Source organism: Lynx rufus, unplaced genomic scaffold (genome assembly GCF_022079265.1).
Source record: "Lynx rufus isolate CCGP_SWC_20201006 ecotype Redwood Valley unplaced genomic scaffold, mLynRuf1.p SCAF_2, whole genome shotgun sequence".
Lineage (NCBI taxonomy): Eukaryota > Metazoa > Chordata > Mammalia > Carnivora > Felidae > Lynx > Lynx rufus.
In genome coordinates this window covers 47,729,256-47,756,038 of record NW_025814834.1, presented here as the reverse complement: position 1 = coordinate 47,756,038, position 26,783 = coordinate 47,729,256, and the positions used below count along the sequence as shown (strand labels likewise).

At 36.1% G+C, this 26,783-nt stretch overlaps 1 protein-coding gene and 1 long non-coding RNA gene across 2 annotated transcripts in view; one reads left to right on the top strand and one right to left on the bottom strand.

Annotated features, from left to right (window-relative positions):
- FAM171B (family with sequence similarity 171 member B) overlaps window positions 1–25,262 on the top strand; it is a 54,570-nt gene extending 29,308 nt beyond the window's left edge. The window contains exons 2-8 of the mRNA XM_047084705.1: window positions 714–947; window positions 6,900–6,992; window positions 10,075–10,233; window positions 14,301–14,471; window positions 18,037–18,153; window positions 23,526–23,649; window positions 23,918–25,262. Of these exons, the coding sequence (XP_046940661.1) occupies window positions 714–947; window positions 6,900–6,992; window positions 10,075–10,233; window positions 14,301–14,471; window positions 18,037–18,153; window positions 23,526–23,649; window positions 23,918–25,262 (2,243 nt within the window). The remainder of the gene's footprint in view (window positions 1–713; window positions 948–6,899; window positions 6,993–10,074; window positions 10,234–14,300; window positions 14,472–18,036; window positions 18,154–23,525; window positions 23,650–23,917) is intronic.
- LOC124515690 (uncharacterized) lies at window positions 11,324–15,435 on the bottom strand. Its single transcript, XR_006962861.1, has 3 exons — window positions 15,402–15,435; window positions 13,186–13,294; window positions 11,324–11,462 (listed from the first exon to the last, which is right to left on the bottom strand). It is a non-coding gene; the product is annotated as an uncharacterized LOC124515690 (long non-coding RNA).
- Window positions 25,263–26,783: the final 1,521 nt, after the last annotated feature.

The following is a 26,783-nucleotide window of genomic DNA, read 5'->3' as shown; positions in this document are numbered from 1 at the left end:
AAGTTGTGATACAGGCTTTACAAAGGCATTTCCATGGTGATACAAGTTTTTTTTTATGAGACATTAACATTGGTATATCCATGAACATATTGTCAAAGATCTATAAAGCTGTAGGTTTAAGTTAGAAACCAGTTAATTCTTATTTTCCTCAATTTATTATCTTACTGTGCTTTCTTACATATTTAACAGATAATATACTTCTTGGTATTTTAAAGATTTTATTTTGATATTTGGTAATTTGGAACTGAAACACATCCCATGCTTTCCAGACAACAGAACAAAATAAAGGAGCTAGTCATGCACTAAGGTTTAGTGAGATTGCATTTTATTCTAGGAACTTTGACTATATTTTGAATTAGTTACTTGATAGCATTAGAATTAGTGAGGCCAAGTGAAAATGGGTTTTTCTGAAGACAGAACCTCTGTCTTCCCCTTATTCACTGCTTCCTTTTCTTCTCCTTTTTACTGGCAGAAAAAAAATTGGGATAATAACACTGTGCCTTATTAATAATAAAAATTTATTCAGTTTTAGAAAGAATAATGAATTTGTTGGAATGTTTCTCCCCCTGTGTCAATGCATCCATACATATGTGTTTCCAGATTTTATCAGTTTTGTATGGTTATTCAGATGTCTTGAATGACATTTTAAGGTATAGTGACATATGCACCCTAGGATCTGACATGCTGTTATTTCTGGCTTCTTTCTCTTCCAGTGTCCGTATTTATGCTGAAAGTACAGGTGAATGACATCATCAGTCGTCAGTACCTGAGTCAAGCAGTTGTAGAAGTGTTTGTAAACTACACGAAAACAAATTCCACAGTAACTAAGAACAATGGAGCAGTGTTGATAAAAGTACCCTATAAATTAGGGCTCAGCTTAACCATTGTTGCTTACAAGGATGGCTACGTGTTGACACCTCTGCCTTGGAAGACTGGAAAAATGCCAAGTAAGCACTCAACAACAGTGTAAAAGCCTTTACTTAAATGTACATGACTTTTTTTTTTTTTTTTTTTTTTTTTTTCCTGCTTTGGGAATCTCTTGTTCTGGTAAACTGACAATGAGACAACCCATGTGAAGTCAATACAGAGAGGTTAGAAAGGAGTGCCAGTTGGAAGAAAACATGAAAGTCTTTTTTTTTTTTTTTTCCTCACAGAGGCTTGAAAGTGTCCTGAGCAAGAGCTCTGCTCTGGTACAGAGCTTGTCTGCAGGTGGCGGTGAGAGGCTTGGCATGCCCAGAGGATTAGTGAGGAGCAGGGTGGGCCAGATGGTGCAAGGACGTTCTTGAAAGTAGAGGCAAAAAGTTTAGATTTATGGGAATCATAAGGCAGTGCAGATTCTTGAGTACCATAACTGTAAGTTGTTTGGAAACTGAATTTACTTAACAGTGTATGATGTTTAGGCCCAAAACAGGGCTAGAATGGATTCAGGGAGCCTTGCTCCAAAGCTGTGGTTGTGCTCCTGGTGGACAGTAACAGTCTGATGTAAGCGAGGGAATGAAAGGGAGGAGGTAAATATAAGAGGCATACTGAAGGAAGAATTGGTAATTACTGTGCCAATCATCATATACACCTTAAACTTACAGTTATATCAGGTATAGCTCAATAAATCTGAGGAAAAAAAATAAGAATGGATAAGACTTAGTGTGACTAATTGGATATTGAGAAGTACAGGCCATAGAAGATACTAGAATGCAAGTCTGATTGGAAGGATGATACTTAGGTAATCAATCTTTTTTTTGTGTGTGTGTGATGTTTATTAGAATTTAGATACTTAATTTGGTTTCATACTGGAAACATTTGAATTCTTGAACTCTTATTCAAGTTTAGAATGAGAAAGAAAATGAAAAATGAATTAGATAAATTAGGACTCATGTGAATGAGATTTAATAAAATCATGACTCAAAAATCTGACTAGGGATATAAAAGTCTGAGGTGAATTCTTGGTCTTATATACTTTAGTTTTTTTTATAAAAAAAATTTTTTTAACGTTTATTTATTTTTGAGACAGAGCATGAACGGGGGAGGGTCAGAGAGAGGGAGACACAGAATCTGAAACAGGCTCCAGGCTCTGAGCTGTCAGCACAGAGCCCGACGCGGGGCTCGAACTCACGGACGGTGAAATCATGACCTGAGCCGAAGTCGGCCGCTTAACTGACTGAGCCACCCAGGCGCCCCACTTTAGTTTTTTTTTAGAAGACGGAGATGAAGCACACTTATTCATTAAATTAGAATTAGAAAAATAATGAAAGAAACTAAAAGATGGGAAAAAGGAAATAAAGATGAAAGTAGATGGACATTAATTAGAAAATGTAGAGAGAATTGACAAAATGCTAGTTCTTCAAAAGAAATTATACATGCATCTGTAATCTAAACAAATAAGGAAATAAAAGACAAGAAAAAATATATAAAATCTTTAAAAAATCAAATGTTCTGTATCAAAGCAATAATCTTAAAAAATCTAATAATTTTGTGATAATATAAATGACTATATTGATTTTAGATGAGGTAGACCATAACCATGGATAAATGTTCTGAATAAAAATAGCTTGATTCAAAGGCTATTTAAAATTTTTTTAATGTTTAGTTTTGAGAGAGTCAGGGTGTGAGCAGGCGAGGGGCAGAGAGAGGGAGACACAGAATCTGAAACAGGCTCTGGGCTATGAGTTGTTAGCACAGAGCCCGATGCAGGGCCTGAACCCATGAACTGGAAGATTGTGACCTGAGCCCGTCAGACGCCCAACTGGCTGAGTCACCCAAGTGCCCCCGCAAAAGGCTATTTTAAAAAAAGACACTCCAAATCATTTTATAAAACCAGGGCAGCCTTGATTCTGAGATCTAACAAAGGTAATGAAAAATTAAATGCCTTCATATGTGCTCTCTCTCATATACACATGTACTCCTTTATAGACCAATCTTACTTATAACTCTAAATACAAAAATCCTAAACAGAATAATACAAAAGAGTTTCACCATTGTTTAAATATAGCATTCTGTTAAGACCAAGTAGGATTTTTCTTCTTTGCAGGATTATAAGGATGTGAAATGTGTCTGTCAATTTTACATATCATATTAGTGGAACACTTTAGAAGTATCAGATAGCATCAATAATTTCCTGAAATGCATGTTACAAGTTGACCATCCATGCCCAACTAAGAACAAGCTCTTTAAAAACTAGGACCATAGGGGCGCCTAGGTGGCGCAGTCGGTTAAGCGTCCGACTTCAGCCAGGTCACGATCTCGCGCTCCGTGAGTTCGAGCCCCGCGTCGGGCTCTGGGCTGATGGCTCAGAGCCTGGAGCCTGTTTCCGATTCTGTGTCTCCCTCTCTCTCTGCCCCTCCCCGGTTCATGCTCTGTCTCTCTCTGTCCCAAAAATAAAAAAATAAACGTTGAAAAAAAAAAAATTTAAAAAAAAAAAAAAAAAAAAATAAATAAAAACTAGGACCATAAAGATATCCTTAACATGGTAAATATCTCAAATTCATACTTGACTATAAAATAGTAGAGGTGATCCTATGAAAATAAGAAATGGAACACAGATGTCCATATTATTTTACATTATAGATTCTTATCAGAGCAAAAATATATCAACAGACCAAAAAAGAGGAGAAGTATAAGAAAGAATCAAAGACATTACTATTTCCAGTTATCATATCCCTGGAAAATTACAAAGCATGAATCTTAAAAATCTCAAAATTAATGGAATTAATGGAATTTGACAGAACTACTAAGTATAGAATTAGCATTGGTACAAGTCAATACATATTCTTATATACCAGAAGTAGTGACCAGTTATGAAAAATAATGAAAATAAATCCCTTTCAAAACAATAAGGACAAACAAAATATGCAGGAAACCTACAAAAAGTGTGAAATAACCATATATTGGGGAAAATAGAACTACAAATGTTACTGATTGACCTTAAAAAAAAAAAAAAACTAAAACCCTGGATAAATGGAATGCATTGTATTTCTTTAGAAAGCCTGAATATTGTAAAGATTTCACTTCTTTCTAATTTATAGATTTAATGCATTAAAAAACTTGGCAAAATAATTCTTGGAGAATAAAAACCTGGAAATCATTTTAAAAGAAGATTTACTAGAGGTGATTTGCCATTTCATATAACTAAAATAATATGTAGCTACACAATTAAAATTCTGTAATACTGTGATACAAATTAGATACTAAGTAGCATGTAAAGAAAATGTAATCTATGATAAGGTACCAGTATAAATCATTAAGAAAAGGCTGAAAAAAAGTAGTATTAGGATATTTTGGATTCATATTCCAGATATATTGCTCATAGAGGTCAAATGTGGAAAATCAAATTATGTTAAATACAAGAAAATAAAAATGATTAAAAAAAATTTTTTAATGTTTATTTTTGAGAGAGAGACAGTGTGTAGGGGGGGAGGGGAAGGAAGAGAGAGAGGGAGACACAGAATCCAAAGCAGGCTCCAGGCTCTGAGCTGTCAGCACAGAGCCCGACATGGGGCTCGAACCCACAAGCTGTGAAACCATGACCTGAGCTGAAGTTAGACGTTTGACTGAGCCACCCAGGTGCCCCAAAAATGATTTTTTTTATGAGGAAGGCCTGTTTAAACCTGAAAGCAATGAAAGATGTCGTAAAATGTAGATTGCACTATTTTTAACAAAGGTATTATACAGCATGTGACTATAGGTAATAATACTGTATTCTATATTTGAAAGTTGCTAAGAGTGTATCTTAAAATTTCTTATCACAGGGGGAAAAATGTATGTAAGGTGGTGGATATTAACCAGACTTACTGTGGTAATCATTTTGCAATATATATAAATATTGAATCATTATGTTGACACCTGCAGCTAATAAGTCATACATCAATTATATTTCAAAAAATGTCTAAAAATAGGAAAATATTAGACAATAAAGAGTAGTAGCCTCAATATGTAAATAATTCATACAAATTAGTTAGAAAACACTCAGGTCCTAACTAAATAAGGTAAATGGGCAAAATCCTTACCTGGAATTTTTCAAAACCAGAAAAACAAAAGATTACTAGATGTGACAAACTCTTTTATTTTCCTAATAGTCTCAGATTTTCTGTACCAAAGACATACACATTTCTTACATTTTTCACCTTGGAAAAGTTTTTTAAAAGTGATGAGAGAGTGAGGTATAGTGAGCTTTCTCGAACATGGTTGGTGGGTGTACAAGTCAGCAAAATTATCTGGTTAGCAATTTTGAAATATGTGTGTCAAAAGTCTTCAAAATCTTCACCTTTGACCCAGTATTCCACTGCTAAGAGTCTATCCTAAAAATAGATATATAAATAACTAAAGTTGACAGATCTTTGTACATAATAATGTTGATTCAGATGTTATTTTTGCAATAATGGTAAAAATGAAAACAATCTAAATATGTGATACTAGTACAGTGGTTAAGTAAGTCTTGATATTTCAAGAAAGGACATAAGTGACCTTGACAATGTTAGGAAGAGTTTCTAATGAGGGATGGAAATGCTTATTTTATCTTAAATGAAAAAAACAGGGTAAAAATATTCCGCATATAATATTGTACTCCCTATTTTAAAAAAATCATAGGAAAAAGCCAGGAAGAATATACTGAAATATTAATAGTGATTGTCTTTGTCATGGGATTGGGAGGGCCATCACTTTATTCTTACTTTTTTCTGTATTTCTCAACTTTTCTAGAGTGGATATTCATCCCTTTTATAATGAGAAACCTTTTTTTTAAGTGAAAGGAAATCCACATATAAGTTTTAGTGAAGTTCAAAAGATTCTCCTCGGGTTTAATAACCTTCAGCTGTGAGGGCTGCCCCCCCCTTTTAACAAAGTATCCAAATGTGGGAAAGTGCCCTAATCATCTCAAGGTCCAAGCTACTACCCTGACACTTTCTAATTTCATAAAGCCACTAATTAGTCTAGCTATCAATGTATTCTGAATTGAAATTACACTTTTGTTTGGCATTTCTTTTCCTATTGTAGGAAAATGGTGTATTTCATTTTATACCCATTCATATATTTTTGTGTTTTATCCTCTTATCAGTCTTTACAGCTCTTTGAAATATCTCAAAACATATTTCCATGCAAATGTATTTTATCCTGTCCTAAGTGATTTAGGATTTTGTTATTTCTGTTAAGTGCTTGTATCAAATAGAAGAGAGCTATCAAATGAGAACTCATTTTTAGTAAGTTTATTTGATCTGTTCTTGCTTATAAAATGGTCTCCCCTCCCCCCCACACTTCTGATCTTGAAATAATTTTGTTATCTTTCAGGCCATCTGCACTTACTGATCCCACCTGTTATTTAAGGTACCTACTCTTGTAGGCAGATTTGGCCTCATCCTGCATTGCTGCCAATGACTGTGGATAATTTGTTCTGTTATGCATTAAACTGTTTCCTCTTCTGCCAACTTAGAGCTGGCAAACCATACTGTGTGGTGAAGAGAGTTGTGCCCTTATGCAGGAAGTTAAAAAAACATCAGTGCATGTAGTCTCTATCTTAGAGAACCTTGAATTGTAGAGCCAAAGTTTTATTTATTTATTTTAATCATAAGGAAATAACAAGTAACAATTGTATGGAGAAAACAGAGGATTATTCAAGCATTTAATCTGAAAATACATGTCTGGGGTTATAGAACATCATTAGTAATTTTGGTACAAACTATTGGAAATAGAAAGGATTTGTAAAATAGTGATGCCTGACCTTTTCCCCCCTGACTTTACTGTGATACTCTTTTTTCCCCCTTCATCGTATTTTACATTTATTTTTCCTTTGTTCCACAATTTCCCCCCCACCCCACCCCTTCCCACTTTTTAGGGCCTGCTGGAGCAGACTATATTTAACCTAGTTTTTCCCCACGTTTAATAAAATATTTTAATTGTTCTATATTTCACAGTATATTCATCAGTTACACTTTCACTGTTCCCGCAAAGCCAAGCAAATATATGGCTATTTGAAGACACTGTTTTAATTACTGGAAAATTAGCTGGTAAGTACAACACTTCTTCTCAACTTGTAGGTAAAAACTTAGTGATAATCACTTTAATTATGTTACTGTAGTTCTTCACTAATGAATTCATGTTAGTTGTAACTTGGAGAAAAGTCTAAATTGCTCAAGGATGATTAGTACTGCTGTAAGTTGATCTTAACTGATTCTTATTTCACTGTCAAACAACAATATGGGGGTTTGTATAGTGGGAATCATTCTGTACTATTTTAGCATCCTGGCCCCAGTAGGAACATTTGAGTTTCCGAAAGACTGCACTGAGATTCTGAGCTTCTTTCCAAATCACATCTCTCAACGGAGCTTTAGTGGTCAGTGAAATTAGGAAAAGGTTGGAACTTTGGGACTCTCTAACTTGCAGCCTGAGAGTGGGTAAGGTCTTTCCATAGCAGGTGGGATTTACCCCACTTGCATATCCCATGGGCCAGATACAGGAAGCTTTATTTGGAGTCTGATTTAAACTATGACCTCTAGTTCTGCTTTACCAACCCTGAGAATGACAGTTCCAGCATGACCTTTACCCCCCTGCCATCTTCCTTAACTAGTTCTTAGGGGAACCCCCACATTTTGCACTCTTTTACTGCATGTTATATAAAACCTCTATCGATGACAAAAAAATTATTTTTTTGTATTGGGGAATCGATGTTTAAGACTAAAGCATAATAGTAATGACTGGTAAAGGCAGAAAATCCTCAAAGAGTCCAATAAGAATCATGGTAAAAAGAAATTGTTTGTGAGAGTTCATTTTCAGAAGCTATCTTTTTTTTAATGTTTATTTTTGACAGGAGGAGGGGCAGAGAGAGAGAGAGTACAAGTGGGAGAGGGAACAGAAAGAGAGAGAGAAAGAGAATCCAAATCAGGCTCCAGGCTCTGAGCTGTCAGCACACAGACCAATGCGGGGCTTGAACTCACCGTGAGATCACAACCTGAGCCAAAGTCTGATAATCGACTGAGCCACCCAGGCACCCCTCAGAAGTTATCTTATTTCGAAAATATTTGGAAAAAAAATTAAACCAGTGTGTGATTAATTTACTGAGGAAATTACCAGAATCTTACTCTTGAAATCTAATAGATTTAATAGAATTTTGAATTGCAAGTTTGCTCTGCCTGGCAGGATGGGTGCATGTGGCATGGTGTGCAGAAGGATGAAAAGTAAACAGGAACCATTTACCATAGAGAAAGGCTACACGTTATGCTGCTGGGACCTTAGTAAAAACAGTCCCTCTTCAGCAGCACCTTCTTGTTAAGGTTGTGTTTTGACACATTCCTACTTCATACTGTCTTCTTCAAACCCCATTACAAATTGTAATTTCCTCCAGAATATATGAAATAGATTAGTGTGAACATGTCCATATGCCACTCCTTTGCATTTTACCAAGCAATGGTGAGCACTCATTTATCTGGGAGATACTGTCTATATCTCCATGAGAACACTGTGGGCTCGCTTGAGTTCTCAGATAGCTTCCTTTTACTACCTCAGTGTCCTAAGAGTTCACTCATTGAAAAGCTAAGCAGGAAAGGAGGGGTGTTTCTGCAGATGATAAATCCTTCCTTGGAAGATACACATCCTCACTTCTCAACTTCCATAAAACATTGATATTTTTTCTTCCAGGATTTGATCAGAAAGGTGTTAGTTTGTACAATGAAAATGTGTTAGGTTTGTGTGTGTTTGTGATAAAAAGGGAGCAGGAGAAATTAGAAACTTCAGGAATGTACAAAACCTTAGAGAGGCTCAGACAGACATTTTACTTAGTGTACATGTTTTCAGTTATAAGAAATTTGGGGCTTCAGCATAATTAAGGCACATGTATATTTTTAACTTTATATTTGAAAATAACTTCAAATGCAAAAATAATTTCAAAATATAGAAAAGTTGCAAGGATAAGAGACAACTCCTGTATACCCTCTACTCAAATTTAGCTATTGATAACATTTTATTCCATTTGCTTTACTACATGTGTATTTGTGCTCTGGGTATGCATACTTTTTTTCTGAACCATTTGAAGGTAAGTTACATGCATCATGGCCTTTTACCTCTAAATACTTAAGCATGCACTTGCTAAGATTTGGGATATTAAGTGGCCACAACACAGTTCAGCCAATTTAATGTTGATAGGATAACTTACCATCCAAATTCCAATTTTGACCACTGGCGCTTTTTTTTTTTTTTTTGGTCACTCCAGTTTAGGGTCAAATGTTACATTCAGTTTTCATGTCTCAGCCTCTATTAATGTGAAATATTTCCACAGCACTTTTTTAAGGCAGGTATTTTAACAGAGTAAGGTGTAGATAGTACTTGTAAAGTGATCAGAAGGTATTAGATTATACCCTCAATTTAACCAAAGAAGAATAATATAAATGTGTTGTTTTTAGTTATATCTCTTACTTTCCAGGTATTAGTTTTTCTAGCTTCATATGTAAACAATACACTAATTTTGAAAATTATGTTACATTTTTGTCATGTTTTGTGATGTAACTATTTAGAAACTGACACTTTAAAAATTCTAATAATTGAACTGATTGCTTTTGTCTTTGTCAGCAACCTTAAAGTCCAAAGCAATAGCTGATATTTCTGACAAGTTTCAAGGATTTAAGAGTTGACCCTTAAATTGTTAAAAATACATTGATTACAGAAATATCAATACTATCACTGAATTTTCACTTTGTAAGTTATATTAAAGGCTAGTCAATTCAAAGTTATTAACATGAGATAACACTTATCAATTGAATACCTGACATTTGGATTGGTTGTAGCCCATTCTGGCATGCACCGTTAGCTTGTGTTACAGAAATGAAACCCCAAGTGAATCAAATGGGCTAAAATGGTCGGTATGCGGTTTCCTAGAGTAAAACCCAAAAAGGATGAAGAAATTCTGGGCAGTAGAATCAAGTGGTCTCCAGGATAAAGGTGCCTTGTGTGACCTAAAGAAAGGAAGATTTCTTATTTCAATTCAGAATTTAAAATATTAATTATAAGGAGATGTTAATGTAACATGTCCTGAGCAATGATGTTATGCCTAATATGCATTTGTTTTGTCCATTTGTTAATGAAGTTTCCTTTTTCCAGATGCCAAATCTCAACCAAGTGTTCAGTTTTCAAAAGCCTTAATTAAACTACCTGACAACCATCATATTAGCAACGTAACAGGCTATCTTACAGTTCTACAACAATTTTTGAAAGTGGACAATTTCCTGTATACAACTGGAATTATGCTCAATAAATCAGGTACTATCTAGCTTTTATATAAATAATACTTAAAAGAAACAGTATATAAAGCTAGTTATTAAAATGTTATAAGGCAATTTCCTTTCATCCAGTGAAAGAAAAATTATACCATAATCTTCTGCATACATTATATTAATGAAAAATTTAATGTACAGGATATTTCTACCCAAAGAAAATAGTAATGATACTGTATAACTTTGCAGGTTAAAAAAATACATAAAAATGAAAATTTGACTTAAAGAAGTTTATACGTGTTTTTAGAATTTGACCTTCAATTATTGTTATCAAATTAATCAGAACTGTCAATAATTGTTAGACATAAAAAGTTTATAGATGTGAGTAACCAACTGGAAGTTTTTCTTAAATAAATTTGATATTCTAAGTTAGTAAAATTATAAGTTTTTAAAAAACATATACAGTTGACCCTTGAACAATGTAGAGATTGCCTCCCCCCAGTTAAAAAACTCATATAACTTTTTGATTCTCCAGAAATGTAACTACTGATTGCCTACTGTTGACCAGAAGCCTTACCAATAACTGTCAATTAACACATAGTTTGTATATTATATGTGTTATTTACTGTATTCTTACAATAAGCTAGAGGAAGGAAAGTGTTAAGAAAATCCTAAGAAAGAGAAAATACATTTACAATACTGCATTTATCAAAAACAATGCACGTAAGTGCACCTGTGCAGTTCAAACCCATGTTATTCAAGGGTCAGCTGTATTCCAGATTCAGCAGCATATATATATATTTCTCTCTCTATATATATACACACAGTATAGGGCTGTCACAACCTAACGGGTAAGAGGATGATGGGCTTTTACATTTTATTTAATATACCCATGAATAAACCCCGTAAAATCTCTCTTCTCTGTACATCCACCTTTGTTCCACTATTTCTACCACCTGTGGCAACGTATAACTGAAACGCCACTGTTTTTAAAAATCACCTCAGTCTATAATTTTGATGATTTCATTTAGGTCAAATTTTGTTCCATTTCATTTGGGGAACAACCAGAAATTAGAGTAATAAGCGTATAGATGTTTTGGTTAGTTTTGGTTTTTTTTCTTACCTATTGTAGCCGATGCTATTGGTGCTCCAGCAAGATGACTGTCCCTCCTCTGTTATGGGCCTGTGTTTCCTGCTGCACACATCTGTGACTCTGCCTAAAGGCATTCCGTGGTCCAGCAAGCAGGCGAGGCCCTCACTAGGGCAAGCTCTCAACTAATAGACAAGAGTACAAAGAGAGTACATATCTAATCCTTAATACATCTTTTTTTGTCTTCCTTCTTCTTTATATGTCTCCACTCCCTCAATGGTGGGTACTTCCTCCCAAATTGATATCTCAGGCTTAGCTTCTTGAAGAAGCCAATCTAAGACACCTGCCAAAATTTTCCAGATGGAAGTTATAGGATGCTCAAAATAAAAACATTTACAAGGATGGGACCAGTCTACCGTATCACAAATGAAGCTCATGTGGTCCTGAGGACTTTTTATGGTCAAGATTAATTAGGCCCAGTGGGAAGGGGACATAATGGGTGCTTCCTTCCAGCATTCCTCTACCACCTGCTTTTGAGACTATTCATTCACTGTTTCAGTTATCCTGAGAGTGCTGCTAACATTTTAAAAGTTCTAGAGCAGTGCCACCAATGGCCATGTTCTTCTGCTCTATCTAATATGGTAGCTACTAGCCACATGTGTCTGTTGAGCTCTTGAAATATAACTAGTACACTGAGGAACTAAAGCACTAACGTCCTTTAAATTGCAACATGTTGCTGGTGGCTACTGTATTGGATTGGCTATTGTATTGGATAGTTCTAGTGGTCTGTGAGTAAGTTTTTTTCAAGTTGTGTCCTTATCATTATCTTTCAGTCTCTTTTTCTCTGGTACCATTCTCTTTTCCTTCTTTTTTGAGTTGAGTTGGCCTTATCTCACATGGTGGGGAGTTGATCTCATAATTTCAGCTGCATTTAGGATGTAAAGCCACTGATACACAGAACCGAGGGGTGGGAGTGGAGTGAAGAGCAGGCACCTCAGAAAGCCAGCTGGCTTTACTAAACAGTTTGACATAAGAAATTATAACTACTTACAGGTTACATAATAATTTATTTGTGCTTACATTGGATTTGTACTAGTGTAACTGGTCTACAAAATACGTATGCCATTACTTTGCTTATCTTATATTAGTGTTTCAGGAAGTTTACCAAGGCTAATTGTCTTCTATTTCATTGAAGTTTTTCTTTTTTTTTTTTTTTTTTAAATTTTTTTTTTTTTCAACGTTTATTTATTTTTGGGACAGAGAGAGACAGAGCATGAACGGGGGAGGGGCAGAGAGAGAGGGAGACACAGAATTGGAAACAGGCTCCAGGCTCCGAGCCATCAGCCCAGAGCCCGACGCGGGGCTCGAACTCCCAGACCGCGAGATCGTGACCTGGCTGAAGTCGGACGCCCAACCGACTGCGCCACCCAGGCGCCCCTCATTGAAGTTTTTCATTAAGCCACTAATTGCTCTGACAGGTGAAGATACACACCAGATATAGTGGTAGTGATAATGCGAATTCCTTTCCAGGGCCTGGAAGGCCCTCTGTTATTTCTACCTCTCTGCCCTCCAACCTTCTTTCATTCTTAAACATGCCGAGATCACCTCTGATTTGGGGGGTTTTCACTTGTTTCTTCTTCCTGGAAAGCTCTTCTCTGAGGTCTTTGTATGGATGGCATCTTATCATTTGGCCGCAGCTCAAACATCCCCTCCTTAGAGAGGCAACTTTTATGACCATGCAATTACATTGCCTTTCCAGATTTTCCTTAAAGCACTGATAAAGCAGCTTCTACCATACATTTACATTCCGGTGGAGGAAAAATTGACAATGAGCAAAGAAATGGAAAAAAGCATTCTTGATGGTAATGCAGATTGTGAAAAACATATCTCAAGAGATCATGTACTCACTGTGTCTTTGGAACCAAGATGAGTAGGTGGTGCCAATAGGGGCTCTGTTATAAATATTTGTTACATGATGAACAAAACTCTAGCTTTTAATTCAAAGATTCAGGTTTATCTACAAAGAGCAAATTATATATAATAAATACACTAGAGTCAACTCTTTCTAATGTGTTAGTAAATTACTTGGAAAATCTAAAATTATCAAATTATTTGTAGAAAATTTATATTAAATTTTAACATCTGTAACCATATTACTTTATTCATTATAAATATTCTGGTATAGATTATTTTTGGCATCGCTAATATTTAAAAACAAAACAAAGGCATTTTCTACTCTTTTCCTGTCAGTAATAGAGAAATATAGGTAGCTCCTGATGTTTAAGAAGGCATATTATAAATTGTATGTATAATTATACTTTAAAACCTTAGGCAAAACACTATAACCAATTCTTCTCTTAATCTCATTTCCCTACTTTCAAGCTTTGAAGTCTAAGTAATATTGTATTATTAATATTTAGTCTGTTTATATTCCTTCAGTTATGCTATTAATCAAATATATATCAAAGCTTATTATTTTTATCAGCAAACAATATTGCTGATTTTGTTTCATGTTTGTCAAACCTGTGAAAATTTGCATTTTGAATCAGAATGTTTTTTCCACGAGGTAACTTCAAGGAACACAGCTCAGTCTGTTGGTTCTTGTACTTGAAACAGACACTCTTGGGGACAGGAGAGACTGGCTTATAGACCCAAATCTGCACTGATGACTTGAGGTGGTAGAACCTTTATTTGGGTAGGACACTTGTGAACTGTATTTTTTTGCTGTTGTTTTGTAGGTTTTTAAAACATTGAATTAGGTTCTGGTGACCCTAAATCACATGACTCTGAAAGAATTAGATCTCTGGGCTCATGTTGATTTGTCAAGTTACATGAGTATAACCTATATTTATGATATATTTTACAATTCTTTCATGAGGACCCAGTATCTATTTAATATTAAAGTGGATAACCATAGGTGAAATAAATGAATTAGTTATTTTAGGCCCATATTACTTTGTTATTAATATGTAACTACAACGTGTATTTTACATATGGTTTTAATAAACTGTCTTCTTTTTTAGGTTTTGAAAGTACTGAATTGACTCCTCTTGCTGCAATATGCGTGAAAATATATTCTGGAGGAAAAGAATTAAAGGTGGATGGCTCTATTCAAGTTTCTCTCCCCCTTATACATACAAATGATGTAAGTGCAGGGGATCAGATACCTGCCTGGACATTTGATATGAACATAGGTATGTGAGCTATGTGAAAATACTCTGAATATTTTCCTTTTGGGTGTTTGAATGATCTTAAAGATAGGTTTCCATATTACTATTAAAGACTTTTTCAGCTTTATTGAGGTATAATTGGCAAATTTTTATATGCTGACTATAGAATAATTAAAAATTAATGTGTTTTATTTAAAACATTAAAATATATCATTTATATTTGAATGATTTATCTTTAGTAGAGCACTAAATCAGTAATGTTACAATTTTAAGCACTTTATCAATGACCAGAATTTGGCCCCACTTTGATTAATATAATACAATTGTGGGGAAAATGAGGCCAATATGTTACATGTAAAGCATGGTATTATTTATTCACATTCCTTTTTTATTAAAGTAAGCACTATGCCCAACATAGGGCTTGAACTCATAACCGAGATCAAGAGTCGTGTGCTCTACTGGCTGAAGCACCCAGTCACCCCTCCCTTGCCTTTTATATTTCCCAAGATCTTTAACAGAAAAGTATAAATAAATTTTTTAAAAACTATTTCTACTCTTCTAGGTTTTTGTTTTGATAAGCAATATGAACTTATATCTAAAAGGTTGGTTAAGGCAATTAAGAAATGTATGTTAATTTCATGAAAATAAACGACATTCTGCTATTAAGATACAGAGTGGTTATTAAAAAAAAAAAATCTCAGGTACCAATTTTGGTCCTGAATTTAGTCTCCTAAGTAGAAGTACTTTTTCCTTCTCTGCTTCCCTTGGTTTTGTTCTTGTGTTTCCATGTAAATAAGAGGAGTGTCTTTAAATTACTAAAAAAGGGGGGAGGGGGCGGGGGATATGATCCACAATTGTTTTGGATGAGTCCAGATACAGAGCCTAGATGGTTTCACAGGATTTGATTTCTCTCATGTTTTCTCTGTGTTAATACCTTTCTGGGATAAGATTTACCTTCAGAGTGGCAAGAAGAGAGTGTAGGTGTTCTGACTTGACACACAGGTTGAAGTCCAATGGAAAGAGATTCTTTTCCCAGTAGCAATTGCACAAGCTCTTGGATTCACTGCAGTTATAGAATTTTCATGCCCATCTCCGAACCAGCCTTTGTGGTCTGCAAATAGAATGTACAGATTTATTTAGGCTTAAGATTCTGTGTTGGAGGCCCAAACTAATCATGTGGACTGAGAATATGGAGGAGTTAACCTTCAAAAGAGATTTGGAATGAGATTTCACTGCAGTTGGATTGGAAGGGTAGTTAGGCGCAAAAAAAAAAAAAAAAAAAAAAATCCAAATACCTGTTTACTACAAAATGTAAACAATAATATATAGTTGCCACTGTTTTTAAAAACATGTATATAAGTAAAAAGGATAGTTGTAAGAGAAAGTCTCTCAATGTGATTCTATACTCAGTACTGCACTTCTGTCATCAAATGTGAGGGTGTTTTTCTCACACCAAGCAGTTCTCTACCAGCTGGGTATCCTAAAATTCAATTCAGACACTACCTACCTAGAATTAGCATCAGATTCCACAGGTTAAAGGCTCAGTCTTCCAAGAGTGTCCCCTAACCCCCACCTCAGAGGCCAATTACAAGTCCAGTTTATCATCTGTGCTTCTGACCAACTGGCTATAAACTGGAGGTTCCCATGATCTTCTCCTCAACCTTGATAGTTGCTAGAACAGCTCACAGGAAAACAGTTTACTTACTATATTATCAGTTTATTATAGAAGAATATCCTCTCCTCTGGGTGCATCCCCTCCCACCACCTCCATGTGTTCACCAGCTCTGTTCTTCGAACCCTGTAGTTCAGGTATTTTTATGTAGGCATGATTGTCATTGACCATTGGTGATTGAACTTAATCTTCAGCCCATCTCCCCTTTCTGCAGGAGTAGGGTGAAGCTGAAAATTCCAACCTTCTAATCACTTGGTGGGTTTCCCTGGCAACCAGCCCAATCCACAGGGACTTTCCAAAAATCACCTCATTAACATGAACTCAGGTGTGGTTGAAAGTGGCTTGTTAGGAACTACAAGAGGTACTCTTTCCATAGGTAACATTGCATTTTATTACATAGATAACTCCAAGGATTTCCAAAGCTCTGTGTAAGGACTGGGGACTAAAACCAAATATAATATATTGTAATCATTGAATTAAGAGCTCTAAGCCCTAGATTCTAGTCCATTCACCAGCAGTGTGATTTTTTTAAAAAAATGTTTATTATGAGAGCGAGAGAGATTTATTTACTATGAGCGTGAGCGAGAGAAAGAGAGCACAAGCAGGGGAGGGGTAGAGAGAGAGAATCCCAAGCAGACTCTGTACGTCAGCACAGAACCTAAGGCGGGGCTCGATCACGAACCCATGAGATAATGACCTGAGCCGAAATCAAGAGTCCAGTGCTTAACCAACTGAGCCACCCAGGCACCCCACCAGCCATGTGATTTTGAACAAATCACTTATTTGGGCCTGAATTTCCTAATTTGTTGAATGAAAGAATTGTTTTAAAACAACATTTTAAAGAATATCTGTTTGGAGTTCTGATTTCTGATTATTCGTCCTGACAGAGGCTTTGTACCCTCCAGTAACAAAATTTTTAAATTCATATATTCGATATATAATGCTTAATTGTATGACTATTTAAAAACCAGTAAGTTGATCCATTTCTGTCATTTCAAGTTTGTCTACCTTATTAAATACTGTTTTACATGTTGTAGGTATATCATTACAGTGAATTAATAAACCAAGTACAAATATACATTGAACTTATAAAAAACTTTGTTATGCTGAACTTTATAAAAGATCTGGGTTTTACTGAATTTTTTTCTATGGATGGCATTTTATTAGATAGTATTTTTTTTTTTTTAATTTTTTTTTCAATGTTTTTTATTTATTTTTGGGACAGAGAGAGACAGAGCATGAACGGGGGAGGGGCAGAGAGAGAGGGAGACACAGAATCGGAAACAGGCTCCAGGCTCTGAGCCATCAGCCCAGAGCCTGACGCGGGGCTCGAACTCACGGACCGCGAGATCGTGACCTGGCTGAAGTCGGACGCTTAACCGACTGCGCCACCCAGGCGCCCCTAGATAGTATTTTTAAAAACATTCTTAAAAATTTCATTCTAAAAGAGCTATGCCAACAGTAATAGACCAAAACAGTATTTAATAAAAAAATTAATGAGGCCATAAAACATATATTACAAGTGTTTAATCAGAATCCTGGAACAGGTGACAAATAGCCACCTATTGATAAATTTGAATTTCACTATTCACATCCTTAAAACCTATCTCAATATGTACAATTTAAACATTATTCGGAAAGTTGTGATTTCTCTAAATAATGTGTACATTCTTAGTTTATTTATAATGATTTTCTTTCCTTTAGTCATAACAATCATTCAAATCATCCCATTGTATATATTACAATATAAACTATATTTTGATATAATATGTATTATCTCATGATAATATATTGCCAGAGTCTTCATAATTTTTGAAAGAGTTCTGCAAAAACGTCTATACATGACTATCAGCAAACTCCTATCAGCCCTAAAGATCTATACACTAACTGATTGGGATTTTTTACTTACCTTTTTAGGTGCTTGGGTAAATCATGGCCAGGGAATGGTCCAGGAACATAACAATCACTTCGTCTGGACATATGATGCACCACGTTTGGGCTACTGGATAGCTGCTCCACTTCCAGGAACTAGAGGTATTGTAAAAATGAAACAAAAGGCATTTGAAAAAATCCAAATAGTCAAACTGGAATTGATATCACTAGATCTCGATTTTATTCTAAACTTTGCCACTTACAGACTGTATGATGTTGGAAAAAGCTTCTAGTCTGTTGATCTCCGCTTTAATTTTTTTCATGTGTATAAGAAAAGATTAAGCTCTGTGAACTCTGAGGTTTTTATAGCATGATGTCTGATAAATCTGTAAAGTGTAAAGTTTGTTCAATAAAGCGTTTACTTTTCACGATAAATTTTACCCAGATCAGTTAAAGCGTTGGGTTGCAAGCAACAGGAACAGATCTTAGATAATTACATAAAATGTATTAGGATGCAGGGAGTTCATAGGATCCCAGGGAAGGCTGAAGAACTAGGTTCTAAAAGGCAGGAATCCTAGGGCACCCGGTTACCAGGCCTACTTGACTGTCTTTGCAGAATTGCTGCTCCATGTACAGCTGACTCCAACCCTTTGTGATCTTTTCCTCACACTGTTCCTTCATTCTAGAGATAAAGAGCTTGGTTTGCCCGGACATGGGTCATGAGCACACCCCTGGGGTGAGGACTATTGAAAAATAGTGTCCCCAGATTTTCTCAGTATAAGACATGTGATACCACAAATGAAGGTTGGCCTGACATAGGAGCTGAGGGTGGACAAAAACTAAGTCTTGTCCACTAGGAATGATCTATTCATGTTCTGGGTCAAACGAGTATTTTATTTTTCCTAGATTGGACATGCTATCAGATTATTTATATGATTTAAAGTAAGGAAATCCTATACATGCATCTTGAGTTGTGTAAATCTCTCAAAATACTCAAACATTGCATGTTTTATCCATTAAATCTTCTTACAGTCTTCTAACCTGCGGTAGTGTAGTCTGATTGCACCACGGGCTTAGTATCATTTTCTGGGCCTTTTGGATGCTCACTGTATCAATTGAATTGCTTCGTGGCTTTGCCTGTCACCAGCTTTGCTAAGTCAGCTTCCAGCCTTCATCATCTTCTTGCTCTGGTCTCTTACGACATTCTCCTTTAACCTGTGGGTTTGTTTATAAAAACAAAACCAAGCAAAACCATCAGGGTCATTTTAGTGAAGCTTTGGGGGAGTGTGAAGGTTGAATGCATATGTTGTTCCTACATCTTTAATCATGTGTCAGAGAATTCTTTTGGTTTGTTGAGTGTTTTGGCTCCCAGCTGAGAGGCAGCTGCAACCTGGCTATTTCATGCTAGTCAGGCACAGCCCCAGTGCACACCCTGACCCAGGATGTGGATGACATTGCACATACATTTCTCCGCAGCCTTCTATCACCTAACTTTGTTATGGCGGCCTGTTAATAATTCGAAGGCTCTCAGTTCTTTCTGAAGATGTCTTTTTCGATAGTTTAATTTTTATCATTTTATATTGACAGCCTTTGAATTTTAAACCATGCAAGGTAACAAGACTTTTTTTTCAATGAAGCTAACATGTAATATTCCAATAGAAGAAATATGAGCCATTTAACCATTATGATCAAGGGGGATGTTCTCTCTGTTTTTGTTTGAACTTAGTACTTATGAGATTATTTATTCAGAAACCAGAGGGTGGTTACTTTTGTTCTTCATGATGCAAAATATCCTGCAGTCTTGCCAGCTGTCTGGCCATATTTCATTCTAGATTTGCAAATATAATGAAATATTGATGAAAAAGAACAATTAATATTTAATACTCAGCTCAACTAAATCCCAGTTATTTCATTTCCAATAAAAATAACCCAGGGAACACTTGAGTTTTATAGAGAAGTGTACTTTCCATTAAAAATATACCTGAAATCAATTTATAGAAGATGACTATGAATTACAAAAGCCAAATTTTCCAAAGTAGGTGGAAGTTTTGTTTTAGCTTATAGTTCAGAGAAGATTTTGTGTGAATCAGAGTATGAAAATAGAAATGTGGGATTCCCATTTAGTTTGAATTAGATACCTTCTAGTGATGCTTTTGAAAAATCCATTCGGCGAGCCTATCACAGAGGAACACTATACTAGAAATATGGATAGCTTGATTGTAGCTCTGGCTTTGCCGATAATTTATCCGGCTGAGTTTGAAATATGTACTTGCCTATCTGAGTGTTAGTTTTCGTATTTCTAAATGGTAGGAGTTGGATATGATGATCCTTAATGCCCCCTAAAATTTTAGATTGTGAGTAAAATCACATGTTGTAAAATCAACATTGGTCTTCTGATGGACTAGGTGCTGGCTACTTAAAGTTTAGCTAATAACATACTAAATCTGTTTTTTAAATACATTTTGAATGGAATTCTAGAATGCCTTGGAAAATAAGTGCAAGAAATTAAAATCAAGTGACTGCTATAGGCAAGTAGACAGCTGAGTAGAGTTTAATAAACAAGTACTTATGACAGTTTTTAAATATGCACTTTCAAATATATTTAAATGAAAATATAATTTCCTGCCTTTTTGACTCTTTTTAGGCATACACACAAACACACAGATGCATACTTTTTGGTGTTGTCATGTATATAAAATTTGGGAGAAACCCAAAACTATCAGCCTCGTGTGTCCAAAAGGGAGTTCTGTTGGAATTGTGTACTATGAAAAGTGTTACTCTATTGTGGAAACATAGACTTTTAGAGAAGTTGAATTTCACCCAGTTATAATCAAACTACTCCATTGCAACCCTGGATCCTAAATAAGAATCTGCAGATAGAAATGTTACTTTTATTTCTTTTCTTTTTGAAGAAATTTCGTATTGTGAGTGCTGTACTTGGTTGCCTATCAGATATGATAAACACTTTGTTAATACTTACCATATATATAGGAAAGTGTGGCTAATACTGGAGTGCCAGTGAAGTTTCATTTAATAACAATGATGTTGTACACTGAGTGCTTATCATGTGCCAAGCACTAAGTGTTTTAATAAGTACTTACTCTTTTTTTTTTTAAGTTTATTTTTTCTGAGAGAAAGGGCAAGTGGGGAAGGGGCAGAGAGAGAGAGGGAGAGAGAGAATCCCTAGCAGATTCCGTGCTGTCAGCATAGAGCCCGACTCAGGGCTCAAACCCAGGAACCATGAGATCATGACCTGAACCCAAATCAAGAGTCGGATACTTAACCAGATGCCCCTAATAAGTATTAACTCTCTTACTCCTCATAACAAGCCATATAGGTGAGATCTTATAGATATGAAATGAGACACAAAGTAATGAAACTTGCCCCAAAACTAAATGAGAATGTTACAAAGAAATAAATGATGATGTTGGGTTTGAGTCCTCCTCTAGAGAAAGGGCTTATTCTACACTCAAATCTAAAGGAGCAAAAGGGGCATGTGGTAATGGAGGCTGGGGGTTTCCGAAGGTTAAGGTAGCAATAGGTACCTTCTTCCCTTAGTATTTTTATACTTCATCCTCACCATATAAGACTTTATACATGGAATCTCCTGGGGATATTCTGTTCCTCCCCAGAGAGGGTAGAGGGTGGGAGAAGGGTATATATTTAAAGAAATTGCATTAATAAAGTTTTTTTAATGTTTATTTTATTTTTGAGAGAAAGAGACAGGGCGTGAGTAGGGGAGAGGCAGAGAGAGAGAGAGAGGGAGACACAGAATCCAAAGCAGGCTCCAGGCTCTGAGCTGTCAGCACAGAATCATTGAACCCATGAACCGTGAGATCTTGACCTGAGCTGAACTGGGATGCTTAACTGACTGAGCCACCCAAGCACCCCAAGAAATTACATTTTGATAATAAGTTTCTCTGAAAAGAAAAAAGAAATAGACTGGGATTCTAATTGAGGCACTCTGGCTCCAAAGTTTGTATGCATAACCACAATACTACTTCTCCAAAACCTTTCTTACTACCATTATTATTTTATTTTTATCAAATAAGATGCAAAAGTTAAAGGATCTAAAGTCTGTCATCCTCAGTCTTTTCTAGGGTCCTTGGGGAAGCTGAAAGCCTCATTCTGGATGTTTCTCGTGGTAGAGATTGCCAGAGAAGCACCTGTCTGACCAGTCTTATCACTTTATCACCCTGAATTCATATTAGACTCTAGTCGATAATGATCAGTAGACTTGTTATATGTATTTAAAAAAGTTTTTTAAACATTTTGTTTATTTTTGAGAGAGACAGAGACAGAGTACTAGCAGGGGAAGGGCAGAGAGAGAGGGAGACACAGAATCCAAAGCAGGCTCCAGGATCTGAGCTGGCAGCACAGAGCCTGATGAGGGGCTCAAACTCTTGAACCACGAGATCGTGACTTGAGCCATAGTCGGACGATTAACCAACTGAGCCACCTAGGTGCCCCTATATGCATTTTTTAACAAAGTGAAATCTTAGTGATATTAAAACAGATTACCTCAACATTAATTGCATTTACGCTCATGCAGAATCTTTTTTTCCTTTTTTTTTTTTGAGAGAGAGTACATGCAGGGGAGAGAGAGAGAATCTTCAGCGGGCTCCATGCTCAGTGTGGAGCCCAGTGTGGGGTTTAATCCCACAACTGTGGGATCATGACCTGAGCTGAAGTCAAGAGTTGGGGGCTCAACCAACTGAGCCACCCAGGCACCCCTCATGTAGAATCTTAATAGCCTACACTGATCATCCTAGTGCATTAATCTACTTTTACTGCAGTTAAGGTGATTACAACAGCAGTGTATATCTGTGCTCTCATAAAGAAAGACGGTGGGTATCTTGTGCCTCTGCATGGTGTCTTATTCTAAAGGCCAGACTGAAAGTTGCAACTCTGAATCCTTCGAGTGCCCAATTTTTAGATTCTCTCTAGAAAACCTTTCATACCTATTTACCTTGGCAAATTCCTTTTTGAATTTATCTTTAGATTTTCGTTTATAATTGAATATAGCTACTAAGTCAACCCTCACTACCAACATTCTATCCCCAAACCTCTCTGCACAGAAATATTTTCCCCTAGTTTATTCCACTACATATCTTGCTACCACACAACAGGAGTCAGTTTTACTGCCTCTTGAAGCAGATTTCCTCACTGGCCCAGCAGCAGGGCTTCATGACTTTTGGGCCTGGCTTGGTTCAGTTCAGCATTTGTTTTCATTCCAGAACCTAGGTTGAAGGAATAGCAGCACTTTTGGATATTCTGTCTGGATACTAGAAAATCTTAGCAAGAGGGCAGGGCCATTTCATGCCACTTCATTTAAGGTGCTCACATTTAATTGAACAGAACAAGAACTGATTAAGCCCAACACATAGGGAGTTATGTTCTACCCACAGGGAAGCCACCATTATAGCTGTGTACACACACTTAATCTGCTTTACCCAGGATAGGACATGATTGAAAATCTGATCTACCTAAAATAATATATTCTCTGTTTTACTTGTTTATATTGAACCATTTAGGTTCAGGTATAAATGGAGACTCAAGGGATATAACTGCCTACCACACAGTGTTTCTTACAGCCATATTAGGAGGAACAATAGTCATTGTCATTGGATTTTTTGCTGTGCTTCTTTGTTATTGCAGGTAAGAAGAACATTAATATGTATAAACACAGAAAACTATCTGATCATAGTATCATGTCAATGTGTTCTGGGTATGACAGTTTATTTATAAAAATCAGCAGTGTGACCTTTAAAATATGTTGATTAAAATAAAACTGGATACAGTCTAAGAGCACTGCATATATAATATATATAATTACATATATATATAATATATCATGGATGGTTTTTAAAAATGAATTTTCTAGGTCATAAGTTTTGAACACTTTCTGCTATCTCTTCTCCTGTAGGGACAAGTGTGGTACTCCGCAGAAGAGAGAAAGAAATATCACTAAACTCGAGGTCCTCAAGAGAGACCAGACAACTTCAACAACACACATAAATCACATCAGTTCAGTCAAAGTTGCATTAAAAGCCGAGGACAAGTCACAGTTATTTAATGCCAAAAACTCCTCATATAGCCCTCAGAAAAAGGAACCATCAAAGGCAGAAGCAGAAGAAAGAGTTTCCATGGTAAAAACTCGGGACAATTTTAAAGTCTACAATGAAGAGGTTTCATTTCTATCAGCCAATCCAAATAATTACTCAAGAAACCCAACACAGTCTTTGGAGCCCAATGTAGGGTCCAAACAACCTAAACACATTAACAACAAACCATCTTCATCTCTAGGTGATGCACAAGAGGAAAAGCGGTATCTCACAGGTAACGAAGAGGTATATGGACATTCCCACATTCCTGAACAGCTTATGCACATCTACAGCCAGCCCATCGCCATCCTTCAAACATCTGACCTTTTCTCCACTCCAGAGCAGTTACATACTGCTAAGTCAGCTACTTTGCCAAGAAAGGGACAGTTAGTCTATGGCCAATTGATGGAACCAGTTAGTAGAGAGAACTTTACACAGACGTTGCCCAAAATGCCAGTGCATTCTCACACACAGCCCCCAGATGCGAGGGAAGAGAATATTCCACTCGAAGGTCAACAGAGCCTGCCATCCCAAACTTCAGACTGGAGCCGGTATTCAAACAGCTTACTAGAATCTGTTTCTGTTCCTGGAACACTAAATGAAGCTGTTGTAATGACTCCCTTTTCATCAGAGCTTCAAGGAATTTCAGAACAGACCCTCCTGGAGTTGTCCAAAGGAAAGCCTTCCCCCCATCCCAGAGCATGGTTTGTATCTCTTGATGGAAAACCAGTCGCACAAGTGAGACATTCCTTCATAGACCTGAAAAAGGGCAAGAGAGCCCAGAGCAATGACACGAGTTTGGACTCTGGGGTGGACATGAATGAGCACCACTCAAGTAGAAAACTCGAGAGGGAGAAAACTTTCATCAAAAGCATGCATCAGCCTAAGATCCTTTACTTAGAAGATTTAGACCTGAGCAGCAGTGAGAGTGGAACCACTGTCTGCTCCCCCGAGGACCCAGCTTTAAGACACATTCTAGATGGAGGGAGTGGAGCTATCATGGAACACCCTGGGGAAGAGTCTCCAGGAAGAAAAAGCACTGTTGAAGATTTTGAAGCCAATATGTCCCCCACTAAAAAAAGGGGCAGACCACCACTAGCCAAAAAAGATAGCAAGACTAATATCTGGAAGAAGCGAGAGGAACGTCCACTGATTCCCATAAATTAACATCAAGGGTGGTTGTGTCTCTGCTCTCTCGTGTTGTTTATTCTTGCTTCGTGTAAATTGCTGTATGAACTTTCTAAGAAGTTGAGACTGAGCAATCTCATGGTCCCTGGACATGTCTCAAGCAGAGTAAATAGTAAAATGGCAATTCACTAACAAAAGAGAAAGATACCAAGGAATGCTTTTTCTGGCCTATTCTTTTCATTTATTTTTGGGTGATGAATTTGAAGTATCCAAGAGTTCAAAAGGTAAAATAGTTTCAAGATGTAAGTTATCTGAAAATGCTCAGCCACTTTAGCCCTCTCTAAAGAACAACTGTGAAATGTGTACTCCTAAAGTTGCTTTCAAAAAATGTTGTTTCTGCTTTGATGACTGCCCCTGTGAAACATTTAGGAATGAAACTGTATTCTTCAGGCATCATAGTCTTGTGAAATGTTACTATTATGTTCTCCTCTGCCTGTCCCTGAAAATAAGGACAAATATTGGGAATTGATGTTATTCTAGAACATAAAGGCCAAACAATATTTTCTTTTTTTTGCAGTCAACAGCATGTGTACTGTGTCAACCCAAAAATAAATCTTACTTTTAAGATGGGCAAGAAGCTACTTGGTGGTTAGAGAGGAAAATGCCAGCTCTTTGGTTGTTTTTAGATATAACCTCACAGAATAATAAGGTGTTAATTTGTTATTTAGAAATATGGAAAATGAATGCTCTGATACTTTCATTTTTATTTAAAAAAATTTCCCCCTGTTTCTAAAGAGAAATGAGCTTAGCTGTCAAGGAAAACTTCTTACCAGTCTGAACATAAAACAAAACAAAACAAAACAAAACAAAAAAACAACCCATATCTTTAGTTTAAGACTCATTGATACATGTAGGCAGCTTTAAGGTATTTTTTAATTCATTCACTTAAACCTTTTAAACTTGGTTAAAAAATAAAGTTTCTTATGAACACCTAAATATTAACTTATTAAAATATTTAATTTTTTTCTGAAATGTTGATAAACAGGAGAAGAAATTCTATTTCCCTAAGACTCAAAACTATCTCCAGAATTTAGGTATATATCCACATGGTCTCTTCTTAAATCACTTATAGAATTTACAATTCTTTTTCTAGTTTTGGAAGTAATATATCCATATTATTTTCATCATAGCAAAGAGTTCAGTATGAACACACTGAACAGCTGTTTTTAATTATAAGTGTCTTCAACTCTGAATTATCATTCATATGTCCTAAAAATAAAGCTCCTTGTTAATTAAAATCAACTCATCCAATTTTCTAAAAATCCCCATGAAGGCAAATGTCTGAAGCAGCTTCCCCTGTCCCTTGGGGGAAGAATAAAACTAAATTGCTTTATTTCTCATTCGCGTCTACTCAACATGGGAGCAACATAGACACGCAAGGCACATAAACAAGTTGAAAGAAGCAAAATTAGCCATATTAGCTGTAGTCAAATTATAGATGGATATCCAGTGAAAGACAACAGCTTTTTTTCCCCAAGATAGACTTCAGCCAGTTTTTTC